We start from the raw sequence: 20699 nt of genomic DNA, 5'->3' as shown, positions 1-20699 counted from the left end.
ACGAAGAAAGCAAGATACGAAGGGACGAGCGCAAAGAATGTCAAAACATTACAAATGCTGGCACGTGAAAAGGCATGAATCCATTGAACGGGATCAATAGGAAGGTTTAATCCTCTCGCAGCGCTACGCAGCTTCGACAACAAGCCAGCTACTCGAAGAAGACATTGAAAAGGAAGCCAGTAGAATAGCTTTTAATCCTTTCGTACAATTTACGAAGTCGTAAAAATAGAAATGACTCTCAATGACATCGAGAGCCGCGATGAAATGGCTGTTTATTCGTAATCGGATTTACAGAACGAATCTATGGCAAATAAGATTTCGGGCATTTATTCTACGAATTTAATTTTATCATTCAGAATATTTCTCGCTGGCATCGAAGATATACATATAAGTATATACCCTTCTAGCTTTTGTAAAAGAAAAATTATACAGATGATGATAATAATAATAATATATTATTATTATTATTACTATTATCAACTGCATAATTTTTCTTAATAATAATATATTATTAATATATATATTATTAATAATATATTATTCTTAATAATAATATATTATTATTATTATTATTATTATTATTACGGAAAATTATCCGTAAAAGAATCAAATTTGATAAAACTAGTGCAATCGTGAGCTTTGGAGGTTTTATATTTTTTTCGTATAATGATACGTAAGGTGTGGAAGATAACAAAAGATAAATTTATACGATATTATTTATTAAAACTAATATTATAACGTTTCGTCACGTGCATATGTACGCAACTACGCACATGTGTTACATGTATCGATGTTGCACCATTGTACCAAATTACCTCTAATTCCTCGCGTTTTCCGTTCGTGTGGACGCGTAGCAGAGCGTTTTTTTCTCCCTTTTTTTTTTTTTTTTGCGCGCGCGTCCGTGTGTGCACTTTGCCCCGAGGACGACGGTTTCCATCGGCAAGAGTATAGGGTGGATACGGTAGTATGAGCAAGGGGGCCTGATTGGCGACGGAGTGAGAAGAGAGGCTAAGACAGGAGAAGCGAGACGGGGCCAATCAGAGCGCGGACTTCGAGGGTGTCGTTGCCAGGCAACGAAACACACCCCAACACCCAAGGGGAGAAAACCCCCGGGGGAAATATCATCCGGCGATACAGTCGGCGCTGAAAGTTATCGCACCCTTGAGAGACAGAGAGACGCCCTTTTAACCTTGCCGACAAGTCTGGATTTTGACGCGAATCAATGAATGACAATGGATTTAGTTTAATCTTAAATAGAACATCGTACGAGTTTAATTTTTAAAGCATGAAAAAAAATTTTAAATATAATCTCCTTCGCTATTGCAACGTCTACATTACAAAAATCATATTCGATATTATTGAAGAGCCGAGAATCGCAGGATTACATTTAGCTAAACGTATGAAACAAAAGAGGGACAAGTGATTTTACAGCAAAAGTAAAAATTCGTATTAAACTACTCGTATCTTCATCTAAATAAAATATATGAAATCAGTGGTACGCGATTCTAATCTAATCGCACAACTTCGATCCATTCCACGTCCATTCAGAATTACAACATCCAAGCATGAATGAACTCGTTTCACGTCGATCACTCGCGCTTGCTGTTGCATTCCCTCTCCCCCCGTCGACTCGTGCACTCTCTCTCTCGTTCTATTTCTTTCTCCTCTTTCTCACGTTTTCACTATATACTGAATAAACAGTTGATCCGCGTACATAAAGACCGCGGTTCTCCTCCCACCCCTCCTTTTTTTTTTTTGCTCGACACGCACTTCCGGTCCTATCGTCGCACGAGACCGATGCGACACTTCCACCGGTATTAATTAATCGAATCGTTGTCATTCGGCGATTACCCACGTTCGTCCCTGTGAGCGCTATTTTAAAGCCGCAGCTGGCCGCGGCGACGGCCAATGAATGGAACCACGTTGCGCATTTGCGGAATTGCATTCCGATACGTCGCCCACGGATCGTCGTCTCCGATGACAAGCGTCTACTGTTTTGCCGCAATGCAGCTGCATGGTGAACGCGGTCCGAGTCACCGAGTTCATTCGAACGCTCCATTACATCTTGGAATCCAAGAATGCTCAAGATACCTCAATGCTATCGAAATGTCGAAACTTTACTCCCAATATCGAGTATTATGTATATAAATACATGATCTGCGATCTGTCTAATAATTAAAATGTTACAAATTCTTGTGACAATAGCGAGTTCTCTCTGTGAATACATTCCTTTGATATTATTATTATATATATATATATATATATATATATATATATATATATATATATTAATCTTGTTGACTTTCTAAGAAAAAGTCTCCTGAGATAACCGATATCATTTAAATAAAAATTTTGCTAAATTTGCAAATATGTTTGTAATTGTGATTGCAGCTGTAGATGAAATTAAAGCTCGTGCTTGTATCACGATTTTTCTACAATGCTCAAATAAAACTCAAAGTACCCACCGAAAACCTTCTGAAAGGCCGACTCCTTTAATTGAGGCGTACAATTAATTCGAGTATTTATCATCGATGATTAAGGGTTTAAGAGTTTCTCGCGATAGAGGAGAGAGTGGGTTGAATTGTCAAGTGCCAATTAGCTCGCGGTTATACGGTTTGATTTTAGGAAATCGTCGCTAATTGGTCGGGATTGCGGTGCTTCGCGAAACTTCGTGGCCGAACGAGACAAAAGCTGGGGCGAAGTCCTTCCTAATATTCGTTAATTCCGTGTGGGGGAGGGGAGCAACTTCGTGCCTTCGAGAATGTTTGATAAAGGCTCTCCGGACAAAAGGAAGAACGCGGACAGAGTTTCCGACAGATCGACTCTTCGATATAATTAGAGGTATTAATGCCACACCGATCTAACCAACCCTGAATACTGCCCAGCATTTTTTTGCAACCTTTCGACGCGGGCCATTAAATTTGTGTAATATCGAAACCGCAACTCGCATTTTAAGCGGAACATATGAAACACCTATATTTTTTTAAATTGATATATAGGAGGAGATTATTAACCTTCTATTATATATACAATATTATACATCGATTATCAATATCGGATGCCAGATTTTTCTCGGTGTTGATGTTACATAAATAAATTATACTAGCTCAGAATATATAGCGTGTTTCAAAATTAAGATTCTTAAAATTTCGTAAAAGTAAATTGGTTAAAATTTCCATAGCTGAAAAAGAACGATATTTTCAAAATATTAAATTTTCTGAAAAGTACGGACGTGAGATTATATTTTATATCGCGTTTATTATATAGAAGATAAAAACGCAATTTTACAAGTTGACGTCGTGAAAACACAAACAATATAGTTTTCTTCATTTAAAGACAAATATAATTAAGATCATTAAAACAATATAAAATCAAAAAGAATAGAAAGCAAGGGATAGTAAAAAATTATGACGTGGCAAATAGAAATATAGAAAGTAAAATCGCAAACGAGCGAAAAATATTAAAGAGTCTTCTCTTTCATACAGCACACGAGATTATTATTTACGAAAAATACAAAATATTATTAAGAGTGAATTATAATGAAAGAGAATAAAAGGCATAACACAAAATTCTCCCAAAAACGAAGATTGGCATTTAGTAAATATCTGACAAAGAGGATAAAGAGAGAAGGAAGAGGAAAACTGAATGAGAGAGAGAAGCGAAGTAAGGAGACAAAGCAAGTAAGATGAGAAAGAGGCGAGGATCGTAGAGCTGTCAAAGAGAGATATATGAGATATCGAAAGACTCTTCCTTTGGCGACGAGAGAACGGCAGCGCGAACGACGCGCGCGACGAGAAAGGGGTGGCGGAAGAGGGTAGCGAAGTTCCGAGGGATAGGAAATCGGCGTTTGGTTGAGGGGGTTGGGCGAGGGTTTGGTCGCCATGGCGACAAGCAGCCCCCGGGACCCTCGTAGCTCGTTGCCGGGGTTGGTCGAAAAGGGTGGCCCAGGGCGTCCGCCGGGCAGGTTAGGCTGGGTACGCAGCCCGAATGTCACTCGGCACAAGGGGACACAAGGATGTCCTTCGGACGCGACGGGGAGCAGAGTGAATGCGATGAATGGTGGCGGCGGGAGGAAGAGGAAAACGAGGAGGAGGTGGTGGAGGTGGTGACGGCGGCGGGGAATCTGCTGCGGCCCAAGATGGCCGACGACACCCACCATGTCAATAACACCCTTCTTCGGCGCAAACCGACCCCTTCCCGCTCCACCGTCGCGCACCCCCCGCCATCCTCCGTCACCCGTTCCCATAGCCTGACTTTCGTAACCATCACCGTGCGTCGACGACGCATCGCGTCGAGGACGAGATGTCTCGCCACCGTTTCCCCGGCTTCCTGCCTCTGCCGGTAATTAACGCGATCTCCCTGTCGCCGGAAAAGTGTAAAGGGACGCTTGGAAGTTGGCGAGATGACGCGCGCGCGTGGTGGGGGAGGGGGGGGGGACGACAACGGGGACCATTGCGAGCGAGGGCGTAATTCCGTTAAGTATCTTCGTAAACTTCGTTAGCTGCATTTCCCGACATTACCCACCCTACCGCGCTGCCGCGCAACCCCCGACGCGTCTCTCGCGGGGTGCAATATGGAGTTGCGATGACGGCGGCGGCGGCGGCTGTGGTGGCGGAGGCTGCATAGTCGGTAATGTTACCGCCGATAGGTCGTATCGATGGTCTTTCGAGGTTGCATAATGGACGAAAGTCGAGAGAATATACAATATATCTCATCGAGCGCTTCAACGCCAACTACTCAACATTATATATAAACGTAGCAAGAATATCAAAATATTTACTACAACTGCAAAAATACTTTACGCCTTCTATATAAGGTCAAGTTCCTCCTCTAAATCTTCCTTTAATCTTCTTTATACAGTCGGACAAAATAGAGAGATAATATTACATCCAGTGTTTCGCTTCTTCGAAAAATATATATCGAAATATAATTAGCGAAAATTCACACGCAACAATTGCAAAATTACGTTAACCAAAGAGTAAATGATTCCGTTATTGAATCATAACGTCAGTTCGATCCATTTGATCATGTTGAGATGTGCGGGTCGGCCGCACGCGGTGATATCATTTCGAGGATTCATGAATAATATGGACAGCACATTAATGTTGCAAATGTAACGTTAGTTACATTGAAATCGAAGATAATAATAATCATTAACCATAATTTACAAATAATATATGAGTTGATTGTACCAGGATGTGCAGTAATTTTCACCGAAGCAAATCCGCGTGTGGTTGCACGATCGCTAACGAACCGAAAACTATAGGCCGCGTTACGATGCACCGTTAAATCACTTTTGTAATTCATTATATCGTCGACAGATGTAAAATTATTCATTATCGGCTAAAACGTGCAAAATTGAAAGTGCGTGTTTTTCTACGCCATACAAAATACATTTTAAAGATAGAGAAACTTATCTTAAATCTTTAAAAGAGAAACGTATTATTAAAGAGGAGAAAAAAGGGGGAATAAAGATATTATATACACATATATACAATGTATATATTTTATGTGCAAAGCACAGTCACAAGCGAGTATTCTTGCTAATTAAAAAAAGATTTTAACGATTAGTTAAAAATTTTGCAAGATATTAACGTTATTCATTACATGTCCGAATGCATGGAATCTTTTAAAATATATTGATTCTGTGAATATATATTTGTCACAGCGTTATATAGAAAATTTTCGAGAATGTTCTTTTCGTTCGTGATAAAGAAACGCGCCTTTCGTAGACAGATGTTAGCACGAGCCGGGATGCTATATTAAATATAATAACTGCGGCGGAGGGTCTTCGCGCTCGAATGACTCGAATTATACAATATTCGCTTACTCTCTTTTCGAGTATCGCCGTATACAATATGGGCAGACACCTGGAACACATTCGCGTTTCGTTTCGTTCAAGATACAATGTATCTATTAAACCATGTAAAACTGAGGAAAATCTTTCTTTCGACAGTCTAACTTGGCAACGTGTTCATTAACAAATACGTTATTACAATCGATGTGATTTAAATGTAACAAATGAAACGGGTAAATGTTTAACAAGTGACATTTTTTTCAGTAGATTATGTCAAATATAAAGAAAGAAAAGTATTTTAAAAGTAGACTTTTAACTCACCCGCATTTATTTTGTCGCTCTCTTCCCGCTTGAGCTTCTCTGAAACACAAAAATATTTAATAATTAAAAATAGAAATTCTTAATAAAAAAAAAAAAAAACGTTTCTTTTGGTATGAATAAAATTTTCCAATCTCAAATCATTTAAATACGATCGAAAAACATCAAGATAAATGAACGCATTAACAAATACGTTGCGTCACAAAACATCGTCAACTTTATATTTTTTCTACTCTGTCTAACTATGAACACTAATGATTTATTTGGATTCGTCAATGTCGATAAATCGTATGGGGAAAATGACTTTTGATCTATTTTACCGTTTACAGTTAAGCGACTATCGTCACGAGATTGAAGCAAAACGCGAATATGCAGGAGAAAATGAAAATTGTCGCGCGCGAACCAACGCACGGCTGGTGCGGGAAAAAAGAAATAAAAGCAGAGAAAAAATTCTTCGAGGGCAACGCGGACCATGCTGAAAAGATCCTCGCTAATAGGCATTATATTTTTCGTTCTGTACATCACGAGAGGCGGATTATATGGGCCTGTCAGCGGTCTAATAACTAGTCTAAGGCCCGCCCCACATCTGATACGGGAAAAGGACCCTTTCTCATACAATGTGCGTATTAAATACTAATCGCAATGTGCGCAAGCGATATAATGGCAGCGTGCTAGGTGAAGTCGTATGTGTATGGTAACTTCAAAGGGTGCCGACATAAAAAAAAAAAGAAGAGAAAAAATACCGTGAAACGTCGATCATCTCTCTTGGTGACTGTGTTTTCAACATTTCTTTGATAAGACAATAATATGATTCGCATAAAACTATTACAAAGTTTTTGGCAAATTTCTCATCTTTTACTTTTAAAAATCTCATATTTAGGAACGAAAGAGCTGGAAATATACAACATCTGTTGGGTATTGTTGAATTCACCGCGCATCTCTCTCTCTCTCTCTCTCTCTCTCTAGCTTCGAGAGAGAATAGACAAGAGTCAGAAACGGCATAACCAGTTGTTACCAGTACCGTTATTAAAACAGCGCCTTCGTATTTGCGATCGCCACGAGGCCATCGGCCATTTTCCGTCGCCGCATGGCGATCCCTTGCCCCAGTATGGTCGGTTGCTACAATTTCCTCCCTTGCTCACCCCGGACGCGTTCTCCCACCAAAGAGGTTGCTCAGGGTGATGCTCTTCCAGTATGGGGTCGCCACACGAAGGGTTCATCTTTCATACGAGGTGGATCGGTGGCACGGAATTTCACCCCCGTTGGGGTCGACCGCGGAGAGATAGCCCGGGATATTATCCCTCGGGAAGCCGTGTAATGAAACCGTTCCGGCACCCCCGTGGCATTATTCCCTCGCCGATATAACCTACCACCCTGCGTAAGAATATAGGTGGTATGATACAAAGCGCAGCTGCACATCCGCACCGATACGCCCCCTCCTCTTTCCTCCTCTTTCATGTATGTTATCCCTTAGCGGAGGATAAACATAAGAGTGAGCCGGCGTCAGCAACGAGACAGCATCATTAAGAAATCCCTGAGCTCCACCGCGTGCGCCCTTCACCCTTTTCCAGATCGACCGCTCTCGCCATTTTCAACCGATTTCTCGCGAGGGGTGCATAAAATGAATAAACGCGAATCAACGTCGCACGTTGATAGAATCCCGGCGTTTCTGGCATATTCGAAATGCTGCGCAAATTATCGTATGTATAGAAACAAAATTTGAAATAAAACATGTAATTACGCATATGGATTTTTATCATTTAAGCAAAAGAGAAAAATATATATGCGTGTAAAAAAAGTTAAAAAAAAAAATATATATATATATATATATATTTATTTATAATATATGTAAAATGTATAATTTTATGTTTGTTAGAATGCGTAGTTGAAGATCGATCGTTTACATTTAATGAAAACGGATTTAGAGAGAATAGCGTATCGTGAGCATCGTTATTAGAACGAACGTATAATTGCTTTATCCTTCATATATCGTACCAACGTGTTTCGATTACTCTCCATATTCGCAGGGACAAGATAACGAGGTATCGTGTGTCAAAGGGGATGGTACTTTTTCAAAATGACGATATGTATTATGCGTTATACATGAAAGTTATGGAAATATACCTTGCACGTACAATAAAACTATAGTTCATCATCTCCCTCTCTCTCTTTCTCTCTCTCTTTTTTTTTCTCAGCTAGCCTTTCTCCACACTGTAAATAACTCTTCATTAATTAAAAATAATAATAAAGATATTTGAAATACATTTCAAATATTGTATTTGTTTTTTGCAGGTTAACGATATAAATAAAGAATATTTAGACGTAATAACAGTTCGCCACGCATATGAAAAAGAGATTTTTGTACGTGAATGCTTTCTCTTTGAGCAGAGAATAGATACCGTATGTAACGTCATATCTTTTTGAGCCTTTTATACGTTAACATATATATGAAAAACGTTATATGAAAAACTTCTCATTTGCGTGCAATTTTTCTACGATTCACTCAGGTCGCATCTTGCGTTTCGTTTGCGCTTCATTTCCTCTTATTCATCCTGCTCATACCATCCCGCCGTTTTTCCGTCGCTTTGTATTCTCATTTCTTCCATCATAAAAACACTACGCTGACTAGTAATTAATATCTATATATAGGTATATACAATCAAAACTTTCGAACGATGTCGCATATTCTTTAAAACATTCTATATATATTATTATTTGTGAATAAATAAATATCTTTCCAGAAATATCACAGAGTATCATCATTCACAGAAATATTGTAATTAGTCTATTCAAGCATATCATTCTTCCTTTAAAATTCGTTTTGTACGAAGACGGCTTAACTATGTCCTAAACGATGGTCATTTCTCTTCATTTCCGCCCTTTTCACATTGTGCCTATAATGTGCATATAATGATTACAATCCAAATTTATATTTGGATTACTTTCATTTTTAATGAAAATGACAAATAATGATTATAATTATTTTCACAGAGAAAGACAGCTTTTAGAAAGAGAGCATACTTATCCATTAAGTCCCAAGACTGTCATACATTAGTTCTTATCAATCCAAATTTCACTTCTAAATCTGATTGCGGAAGCGTTGACGCGTCTCTTTTTCAGATCGTTGACTTTTGCCATCAATGGAACGTCCTGTAGCGATAACCGCGCGCGTAAAGAAGCGCGGCCTGTTTTTCGAGGGCCTTACGAGAGAGAGAGAGAAAGAGAGAGAGAGAGCAGCTTTCGATTCATCGTACAATAATATGACGGAAATGTCAGTCAATTAATAAACATAACGAACCTGATTAATTTCCGCCTTTGTCCGTTCCGCAGCCCTGGATGGATGAATAAAGTGGCCGTTATGTGTGTATGTGCGGCCTTTATGATTGGTCAGATCCGTATCGCGACAGCCGGTTCCGCTTTTACCAAGCCGAGCCGTGGCCGATGAAACGCGCGGCAAAACCTCGTGAACCTTTTTAACCGCGTGCACGTGCCGACGATATCGTTTTCGTTCTTAGTTCTGTATCACCCTCCCCGCCCTCTTCCTTCCGTCACTCGCAAACGCTTTTTTTCTTACGCTTGCATCTTCCATCGTGTTGGCGCGATGGTGAAGAGAGGGAGAGAGAGAGAGAGAGAGACAAAGAGGAAATAAGACTAAAAAATATATACTGAAGTCGATTTTAGAAATATATATATATATACTACATACATACATGATACATACGTACATACATGTGTGTGTGTGCGTGCGCGTTTTTTTTAAATAGATTAAGAATTGTTAATTTAATTACATTTACAGATTTCTCTTTTGATTGATTAATAATAACGATCTAAAAAATATCGTACGATACTAAAATTAAATACTGAAATAATATTAAATAAATATGCATGGTGGAGTATAGTGTTCCGAAGCAACATCTTTAAATAAATCTAAATAGGATAGGGCAATCTAAATGGGGAGGACGATCACTGAGAAATGTGTCATCGAGGAATTTTACAGTCGAAGTATGTCATTTTAGCGAAATATTTATAAAAAATCACGAAAAATCACAGTTTCGAAATTAGCATTTCATGCGAACGCGAATCACATTTTCATATTCATAGAAATAACACGCCAGGTGAGAAGCCAATAGTTATAGGCACGATCGTTTCGCCGTCGTTGTGTTTTTATTGTATGTTTGAAAAATATTTGCGTACATTTCCGAGTATGATTATACATTTTTCAATGTATCTTTCGCATTTTTAGTGATTTTAAAATTTTACCTATATTTCTCGTATTATTTCGTACAATTAAACTCCGTATAATAATTAGGATATAAAAGATATTAGAATCACAAATCGCTTTCTCTAAATCTAGACATGAACCACAGAAATATATTTGCTAAAACTATATCCCTTAAACGACGAATAAGTAAACTTAGTTTAACATATTACTAGAATAAATAACGTGAATTTTTATTTAAATTCATTTCACGTCATGCATAAGCCAAAAGCAAAATTTAAATATTAATCATTTGATGATTTCTATCATTCTCGACGATAAGAACCGTCACGTAAACCGACACAAATCGCGCCGATTTCGATTTTGGCCAATTGCTCGAAAACTTTCCCTAGTAACCGTGAGTAAAAGAGAGGGACGAAATTGGAGGGTTCGAAAGGGGTTGGAGATTTCGCTGAAGAATCATCGCGCTTTAAGCGCTTTCATTTCGTGGCATTTCTCTGGACGCGAAAGGCCGCAGGAAGGAAAAAAAGAAAACAGCAGAAGGGGGGAAGGTTCGCGATGGCGTCGTTGGATCCGTTGCTGATTGGACGATGGCAAGGGTACGCATTTTTAGCCACCCTTCGGATCTGCCCTCATTGTCATTTTAATTTCGATCCCCTCGGGGGCCAACGGGAAAGTGGGACGTACCAGAGGGAGCAGTATAGAAGCTACGCACCCTTGGCAAGATTGGTTCGACGACGCAGAAACTAGTTACAACGGAAATGCAACATTATACCGGGTCCCCTTCTAAAGAAATGATTAAAAGAACTTTGCAGACGATTATAATTTAAGATTATATTTATTTAATTTACATTAATCATTTATCGTAAAAAAAATTAATACCGTTGTTGTTTTACTTTTTACTAGAATTTTATATATATATATATATTATCTCTTTTAGTCGTCGTGTATTATATTTTTCATAATGATATCTTGTATCTCTGTCATAATAAATATAAGAAAAAAATTTTTCTGCATCAAAGATTTCTGAACATATTTTTAGAAACATCTTTTCATATCGCGCTTTATAAATTATTAGTAATATATCATTTTTCTCCGCGTCAAGTTTTTCTTCTTGAATTTTCGCAGCGTATTTACTTAAGTTTTGCAATCTCGTGTCTTAATAACTAACGGGGCCGGATATAACGTTCTATTTACCGTTAATAGCCGCTACCGCTAACGATCGAATATCGGTGTCGATCAAACGGCGGACAACAGGTCGTCTTGAAAATGAGCGAGAGAAGCGCCCGATAAGAGCAGAAACAGATTAAAAAGAGAGAAAGATTGGCCAACTGGCGGAAAAGAAAGAATAAGGTAACAAAAAAATGTCGGGAAAGTAGGAGGAGGGTGGTTAAAGGGTGGCAAGCGACGGCAAGGGGATGAGTACCTTTCATGCCTTCTCCTCCTCCTCTTCCTCCTCTTCCTCTCGCCGAGGTTTTCCGCAGGAAGAGCACAACCCCCGGCTGCGTGTGACAGCCATTTTAATTCCAAGCCCCGAGGGGGTCCCTGATTTTCATTCCCCATGATGGAACATCATCCGCCTGCTCACCCCCGCGCCTCCGCGTCTAGCCACCACGTCCCTCTTCCACCTCTCATCTCTCTTTCTCCTCCTCCTCCTCCTCCTCCTCCTCCTCCTACTATGCGGCGAAAAAGCTTTCAGACCGCATCCGCGAACACGAGGGAGCTCGGATAAGCACCACGCTCGGCGCCGCGCCGGCTATCTTGGCTGTCGCATCGCGAATCAAATAAAAGCTCCGGTTGAAGCTGGGGGATGAACCGCCGTTTAATTTCGGGAATAAGAACTCCGCTGACGCGCTCGAGGCTGCTCACTTCCCGCAGACATTACTATCGATTAGTCGATGAAAGACAATTGATGATAGCCATCTTTTATTTTCTAGTTAAGTGCAAGGAGAGCTAGGAGAATAGTCAAATAGTCGAGCAGTCCCTTCAATGCATAGGTTAATGTGATTCTAATATATTCTTTTTCTAATAATTATGATATAACTTAAAATATATTTTATATATATATATTTCCGTTGATGTTATTTTTACATGTAAATATTTCATGGTTGCATGTATGACTATATCGAGATTATAGAACTTGTAAGTATATCTGTGATCCCTTTTTTTAATTCTTAAGATATTTAATTTAAAAATATATATATATATATATATATATATATATATATATATATATATATATATATTCATTATATATAAGTTTCCTTCTCTTTACTTTGGTTATATTTCTCGAGAATACCATTCATTTTTCGATGGTTAAATCCTTTCAACGACGCGGCGCTTCGCCATCGTCGTCCCTCTTTTTTCCACCGCAAGCCGAGTTAATATTCTGGCGGAGGTAGACGCACGCGAAAATTGCGTCTTTCTTCGCGCAAGCAGGTGCCTTTTTATGCGGCGCGGAACGGCAGCGACCGCGCGATATCTCGCTACAACATCTTGTACACCGTCTTTTTTCCTCATTACCCTCTATCCAACCCCGCGGCACCACCACCACCGTCGTCGTCGTCGTCGTCGTCGTCATCTACCCCCGCTCTCACCGTCGCGCTCGTTCACTGACTCACTGGGGGCGTCTAATAATGTCGCCAGCCAGCCGTTCCACCCTCGGCTCAACCATCTATCCCTCCTTCCTCCCCATCACCTCCACCGCGCCCCCACGTCACCGGATGAGCGGCTGTGGAAGGCGGCCGGGGCGTCGGGGGTAACGGGGGGCCGCGCCATATCTGCCGCCGACAAAATGAGCCTCGCTTAGCCGGCCATCCCCCACATCCCCCGCACGCCATCCAGCCGCCATCCAACCGTCCTCCGGCCGTGGGCGAAGCAGCGAGAAAACGATTCGCGCCACCGGCTAGATATCCCAGCGACAAAGTTTTGCGCGGGACCGTGCAGAGAATATTGTCCCTGACTGAACCATTGTCTTTGTTTCGCAGAGAACGAAATGGGGCAGTATCGGAGCTTTCTGTCGTTTTCCAAATCGGAGTAATTTTTTTGTTTTCTTCTTTCTCGGCATATTTCTACGTATATGCAAAGCTTGTCTCTATTCTTTTTCTCTCTAATCTTTCATTTCGACGTATAATTTAAAGCAAAAATAATCTTTAACGATAACAATTGGATAACGGTAAGAGAGATTTTTTTCTCCGTTATTATAAATTGTGAAATTAAAATCGAAAAACTTGCACTTACAATTGACTTAAAAGAAATCAGTTTATTGTAAAATCTATCAAGTTTTACGATAGGCAAATAGATTTTTCAAGCGATAGGAGACGCGGCTTAGATTCAGGGAGGATTATTTGAAAATCGAGTAACTAGGTTTTATATATATATATATATATATATATATATATATATATATATATATATATATATGTATTGAAACTTCATTTCGCCGCTCGTGGATTCGCCAGTGAAACGATACCCTTTTCCATAGATATATTCGATTGAATATCGAAATACGTTAGAACACATATTTAGCAGAAACAGATGATATTCCTGATTAAAGATTGTTGCGCGATACTTTTTCGTTCTGTATATTACCTTTCTTCACTCTATTCAATTAATTACATTTGATCGTTGCCTGATACATTTCGTTTATTGCACTTTTACGTTTTACAAGGCGCGTCGCGCGCGACTAGCAATAACAATTTTAACAGTAATTTAAAAATGACATTTTCCAGAACCGATACATATGCGAGATCATACGCGTAACATCCAATTGTGGCTTTGTATCAGGGCGACGCGACGCAGCGCAGAATGTGAAATTAATTAATTTCATAATTCATAAGCAACTGTATGCAATAATGCATAAGATTGACGTAATATGCCCTAACCGTAACGTTGCAACCTCGAAATGACATAATTATATACGCAATAATTTTATTATTTATAATTACGAATGCATCGATATTCTATATATCTGTTTTTCAATTAAAAATACTCCGCTAAAGCATAAATCACTCTCTCATCGCTGTAAAGAAGGCATAGCTAAAAGAGATAGCGATGAAACATCCTGTATATAATTACGCGATATCTCTCGTTATAATATATAATAAATAAACAATATATGTAATACATATAATATAATATAATATTATATTATATTATATATATATATTATAATTGCAATATTATAATATCAATTTCACGAAAACGGAAACTTGTCGCAACTCGATGCTCGAGTTATCAGTTTTCGCGAATTGGCCCAGCAGAGGCGAATGATAATGCTATCTCCATTTTTGTCTAAACTCTTTTCCCCATACTATATTTTGACTTCCAAATCGCTGGTTCTCGCCCTGCGAAATGCACGGTCGGCCGTCGAACGCAACTATCAAGTAGCAATATCCTGGAGCAGACACGTGCAACCGCGAACAAAGCATTCCGATTTCAGATAGATAGTGATCAAAGTAACTTCGGTTCGTGGCCCCCGGAACAGATCTCACGCTGCGAATGCAATTTATTGTTTCTCACTCGCAAAGCCGGATGCGAACCGGCAGCCACCGAACGAACGACTTGTAACTCGTCGATGATCAAGTAGCAATTAGAGATTAGAGAATAGCCCGAAGTAACAAATGCCACCCGTTCGGAAAATGGAAGCTGCGCGAATCTGCTCGAATGAGTCACGCCGTGGTTCACGCTTGACTTTACGACACGCAGAATATGCCGTGTGTAAACATAATACACCGCCGATCGTTTAAATCCGCTCTATAGATCATTGCGCTGAGAATTTTATAAAATGTCTGCGCATTGAAGAGATGGATAATTGGGCGATTTATATTACGAGATTATATAATGAATCAAATTTCGAAAGAAATGCCAAAGTGGTTGAACAATATCAGATATTGATTTTTACATACGTAAACTTTTAATTTTTTTTCTTTCTTACGTTTTAATACATTCTTTGCACTAATCCGCGTATTTGCTCCGATATATAATATGTCGCTGATACTTTTCAAGATTCCATTCCAGTATCAATTTTTTTTTAAGCATTTACATTTTTTTCTCTAAGGTTTAGAATCGATTTGTAAATTATTCTCAATATAGAGACTATGCAAAAATATTTGATTTCGATTTATAATTTTGTCTAATGCACTTGTATCTAAAGTCCCTAACAATCAACTGGAATTTAACAAAATTCCAGTGTTATTTCGATTGACAATTAATTTCGTTACGTCAATTCGGGAGAAAAGCCGTTTTTTATCTGATATCGCCATCGTCACTATTGAACATAGCGTAAAAGCAGAAACATGTCACAATCAGCGTGCGAATGTTCAATATCAGCGAACAAAAGTGCAGCTAACCGGGCGTGAGTTAGACAGGGAGTCTCTCAGATTGGATCACTCGGTAGATTATTTGGCTTTATGGTGCGGGGAATATACTATGCCAATATGACGTGGAGGGCTTGTTCACAGCGAGGGTGGTGGTAGCCATGGTAACGGCGGCACCCGCGAGTGTCGGCTCCAACGCCACCAGAATCCCTCATCTCCCTCCTACCCCGGCCACCCTCTGCACTACCATCCCTCCCTTCCCCCCCCCCCTCTTCCCCGATGCCCGCTACTCTTCTGACCCTCTCTCCATCACCCAACGCCAGCAAAGCCGCCTCTCGCCCACCCTAGTGCCAGCGTCAGCACCCTTCACTCGTCCTCCCTCTCCCCCTGTTCAACTCTGGGGTGAAAACCACCACTAACTAAACCCGTCCTGTAACACACACACACACACACACACACACACACACACACACACACACACACACATATATATATATATATATATATATATACACTTTCATACGTATACGTATAAAGAGAAGAGAGATATATACATCTCTTTCTTTATATATACATATATATATATATATATATATATATATATACATAATATATATACATATATACACACATGTATGTTCCCATGCATATATATACACATGCACGTATAGGCGAGCAGGGTATCTACCGACCTCCACGATCAATATGGTGGACAGACGCACCGACACCCTCCAGGGGAAGACCAACTCGATTTACGAAATTTTGTTCTTCCCCCGGCTCTTTTTCGGTAGACGCGGCGCCGCCGCGGAGGATGGCATCGCGGCAACTCGGCTCGATTTTGAAGGGTGGAGCCCCCCATATACGACAGAGACGTATTAATTGCGAACGATCCCCCCCTCTTCCATGATGGCGCACACTCGGCGGCTCTCCGATCACTCGAAACGGCAACGGAAGTCGAAAACAATGGAGCCGACGTTCTCTCATCTTGACTCTCGGTAAAGTTCTTTCTCATTCGGTAACAACAGAGATTGAGAAATATAATCGTGAAATCCGCTGTTAGATTTATCATAAATATGGTAGAGCGGCAACGTCACGAAGAAATCGAAATAAAAATATGTATCGGGAAGGATATTTTGAACCGTCGCATTAAGTCGATCGCGCGATTTCAACGGACGATTGATGGAAGCTAGAGAAAGGGAGATAAACGTATCGACGTGTATGAAAACGGACAGATCGCGATTGATGGGATCTAAAGAACCCTCGGGGTACTTTTGCAAAGCGTTTGGTTACATTCGCTTCCTCCTTTTCCGCGAGAGTAACTACTCAATAAAAACAAACTGGCAACCGGCCGTCCGCCGATCGCTCCGGGCCGGTCGGCGGGACGTTGGCTGCGTCGAATTGATGTCATCGCGCAACAAACGGAATTACGAGTTTACTTTTTACTTGTGATCTTTTCGAAAAGCGTTGACGTTGTTTGTTATGATTCGTAACGTTTCTATTTCGGGCGTTCGCGAATAGCAATCTTACACAACCGATTCCGGTTACATATCCATTCGTGCCACTGTTGTACACAACCCGACAAACGATCAATGTTGTTATATGTCGTGATAGAAACGTCAAAAAAAAAAGAAAAAAAAACATTTCTATATATAAAAATCTTTAAAAACGTAAACTTCTGAAGTAAAAATAATTTATAATATTCGAATATTAAAGAGAAAAATATGAAATTGTTGCTTTTCGTTAGAAGGATTTGGGATACGTAAAATACAATATTTAGAGCGCAAAATAAATAAATTAATTAATTTATACATATACATATATATAGGAAAATATATACATATATAAATCTACTAATCTTCGCGAATTATTTCTCTCTCAATACTAAATACCAAGATATTCCAGTAATAAAGAGTCGCGTATTTTTTATACGGATATCTAATTGCTATCCTCGATCATCTTTTTCGTAGAAACGTTAAAAATTAATTTCAGAATTTAATACATTCCGCATTCTCACTCTGTATATACGCGCGCACTTAACAAATTGATTTCAAATAGTTTCGCGCGAAGCTGAAACTGGATCGTATCGAGTTATTCCCGCGGCCGCGAGAATTATTGTCCCGGGTTAATTACCGTGGGAACATTACGCGGTACGCGGAAGTTAATAAAAACTTTCGGAGCGCGAATATAAACGCAGCTTGCCACGCGAAAGTATGACGCGTAAATACATTACAATTTTCCACGTTTCGCATCCAATTTATTTATTATTGACCGGTGCTGGTATTAATGCCAGCGTTATGTTTATTCATCAGTAAATTATCGGGCGAGCGTCCAATTTATTTTTCGTGTGCGCGCGATACATCTCTCTCTCTGCAATATATTCTTATTTAATTACCACGACTCACATCCCAGCAGCTCAATAAAACATCAAGTCATTGAAAAAAAAAAAAAAAAAAAAAAATACTCTTTCAACATTCGACATCGATGATCGTTCGCATTTTTCGGTCAATTAATATATGATATATTATTTAAATTAATTTAATATTTTATATAATCTCTATTGAATATTTTACATAAAATGACAATTCTTACGACAATCGTACAAGCTCGACATAAATGAAATAAACAAATACGTTCTATTTAGATACGAATATGAATCTCACTCGAGCTTCTCTGCTTTTTCATCTTCGTCATCTTAACGTCAAACGAAAACAAAAAATATCTATAAAGAAGGTTTCTATAATAATGCTCTCTAATTTATTGTATTTTTGTGGACAACGAAAAATTTACATGAGATTTTACTAAGACTCTCGATACACACAATTCGACATAAACGATTGTACGGAGGAACCATTATTAATGCTTCGCCTAAATTATATCCGGGAAGAGTTCAGGTGTGCAAACAAGCCCGCGGCGAAAATTGCCAAAAGCCCGGCACAGCGTATCGCAGGATTTAATCCTTCTTCCCATCGGCGATTTCGTTGATTTTCAAAACGCGAAACGACACGTTGCCCCTCGGGGCGAGGCACGCCCATGAGAAGTAAGATGGATCTGTCGATACATGGCCTGAAAGCGCGCAGCAGCTCTCGATTTTCAGTTACGGCGATTGCGTTTTTAAACATCCGCCCGGCTGACAGTATTTGCGTCGCCGTGAGCGAGAAGAATTTTATTTGCGCGCGCTTTACCGTTTCTATCTTCCTCTTTCTCAAAATAGAAACTATTAGACATGTGTATCGCGGCGATATACAATAAAAGTGAGCGGTTTAACGCGTGTCCGATTTTCAAAATAAAATTGAATGCGCTAGATTGTTGCAAAACGTTTGCCGAATAGATCCGATTGTGGCATATAAGAACATAAAAATGGGGCATGCGAATCAAATAGCGGGAATACGTGCGCGGCGAAACGATACGCCATTTCTGTGGGACGCGCCTCATCGATACATTTAAAGGGGAAAAAAATGTTGAAATGTTAGAAAAAACGCGCGGTTGTCGAAAGCGGATTTCCTCTTTGCGAGAACGAAGTCAGGCGAGGGGTCTCTTTGAAATTCGGATTATTCGTCAACGGCGGTGAGTGGGCAAACGTTTCGTCGGCTTCTCCGATTTCAATCGTCTAGCCGCTTTCAACCTACACTTCGGTCCCGCACGCCCAGTAGTGCGACAATAAAACGTAAAAAAATATGAAAAAATGAATCATTAGGAAGAAAGGATCCTTCTAGATCCATCGACTCTTTTGAGGCTACGAATATAAAAACTGTGTACTATTAATTCTGTATTAAGCGGTCGTAATAAGTAATAATTTCTACCAAGGCACGTTTGTTCATATTTTCGTTTCTAATTTAGAAATTACGAAAAATGTATCAATTCTATGAGGGAAAATAAAAAAGAGCAATCTTATATTCAAAAGAATAGAATCTCTCTGAAAATGTATACGTAAAACTACGCATTTTATTTCATCGCACAGATAAATGTTAACGCCAATCGATTAAAAACGGACGAATCCCGTTACACGCATCGTTCGCCAACAAATTATCGCCGCGATTATGATAACGATTATCATCCGGTAATTGACTGTTTCACGCATGTAGAATGAATTGTTATGGGCGATGAAGCGTACCGGGGGACGCGTATCGCTATATTTATATTTTCACCGCAAAAGCTGTACAATTAATAGGGACCATTAAAATTCAATCGGGTGGCGAGGTAGGATGAATAAAACGCGTGTTGTAAGTACTAACGCACTCATGGCCGGGAAAATCAGAAACTACACGCGCGTACAACGTGTCTCTACCATCGTATCCATCCAGTTGGTAACGGTATTAATACGGAGTTCACAATTAGACGAGGATTATATTAATCATTGGTCCGCGCGGTTAAAAAGCTCAAGTTCGCCGAGGCTCATCGATATTTTGCAAAATAACGCAAAATAATATGTTTAAAACGGACCGGAGCATTGATCACCGCCAAACTCTCGCAACACCCGCACTTTCGCCTATTTATAATTAATCCTTATCCACGCGCGCGCACGCGCGCTGCGTTGTCGTATTTAAATTATAAACCGCCAGCACAGCCGTGCAGTTAATCGTCAGTATTAAAATTCAATTGGGTGTGGGAGGGGACGAAGTTAATGAGACGCTCTGTATGCGCGCACATGCACATTCACGATGTACGTGTACGCGCGATACACGCACAATCGGACGCTCTCGCACGTAACGGGAGCCTCTAGGAAACATAAGGGATCTGATAGGCTTCATAGAGTGCCGCGAAGCTTTGATTGGTCAGCCGGCACGTGCACACGCGCATAAAGCGGTATATACGGCTGGTTGCATTAATAATTCTCTCCTAGCTTTGGGCTTATCTATCGTATCCCACCTCCCGCGCGTAACCCATCTCAGTCCTGCGTCCATCTGGGGCAAATTCGACCATAGTCTCCCATCGCGTTAAGCCCATTTACACGGACTCGTTGCGACGAAGCGCGCGGGGGGCATGGGCGTTACATAATTAATTCCGTCGATAATTTACACGCCGAAACGTTTGTACGTAAGCTTGTAAA

The 20699-nt window shown here is 39.9% G+C and overlaps 2 protein-coding genes across 4 annotated transcripts in view; one reads left to right on the top strand and one right to left on the bottom strand.

The window, feature by feature from the left end:
• LOC138938443 (uncharacterized) overlaps positions 1-20699 on the top strand; it is a 355984-nt gene that overhangs the window by 54964 nt on the left and 280321 nt on the right. The window lies entirely within an intron of this gene.
• The window catches only part of LOC138938471 (Fanconi anemia group J protein homolog), a 44088-nt gene that overhangs the window by 3807 nt on the left and 19582 nt on the right, over positions 1-20699 (bottom strand). For both annotated transcript variants that reach the window (XM_070305466.1, XM_070305465.1), the window contains one exon: positions 6119-6157. In XM_070305466.1, the coding sequence (XP_070161567.1) occupies positions 6119-6157 (39 nt within the window). The remainder of the gene's footprint in view (positions 1-6118; positions 6158-20699) is intronic.

This window comes from Polyergus mexicanus, unplaced genomic scaffold (assembly GCF_030449975.1).
Source record: "Polyergus mexicanus isolate NDT 795.1 unplaced genomic scaffold, iyPolMexi1.0 SCAF_12, whole genome shotgun sequence".
Taxonomy (NCBI): Eukaryota; Metazoa; Arthropoda; class Insecta; order Hymenoptera; family Formicidae; genus Polyergus; species Polyergus mexicanus.
This window is presented reverse-complemented; position numbering and strand designations above follow the sequence as displayed.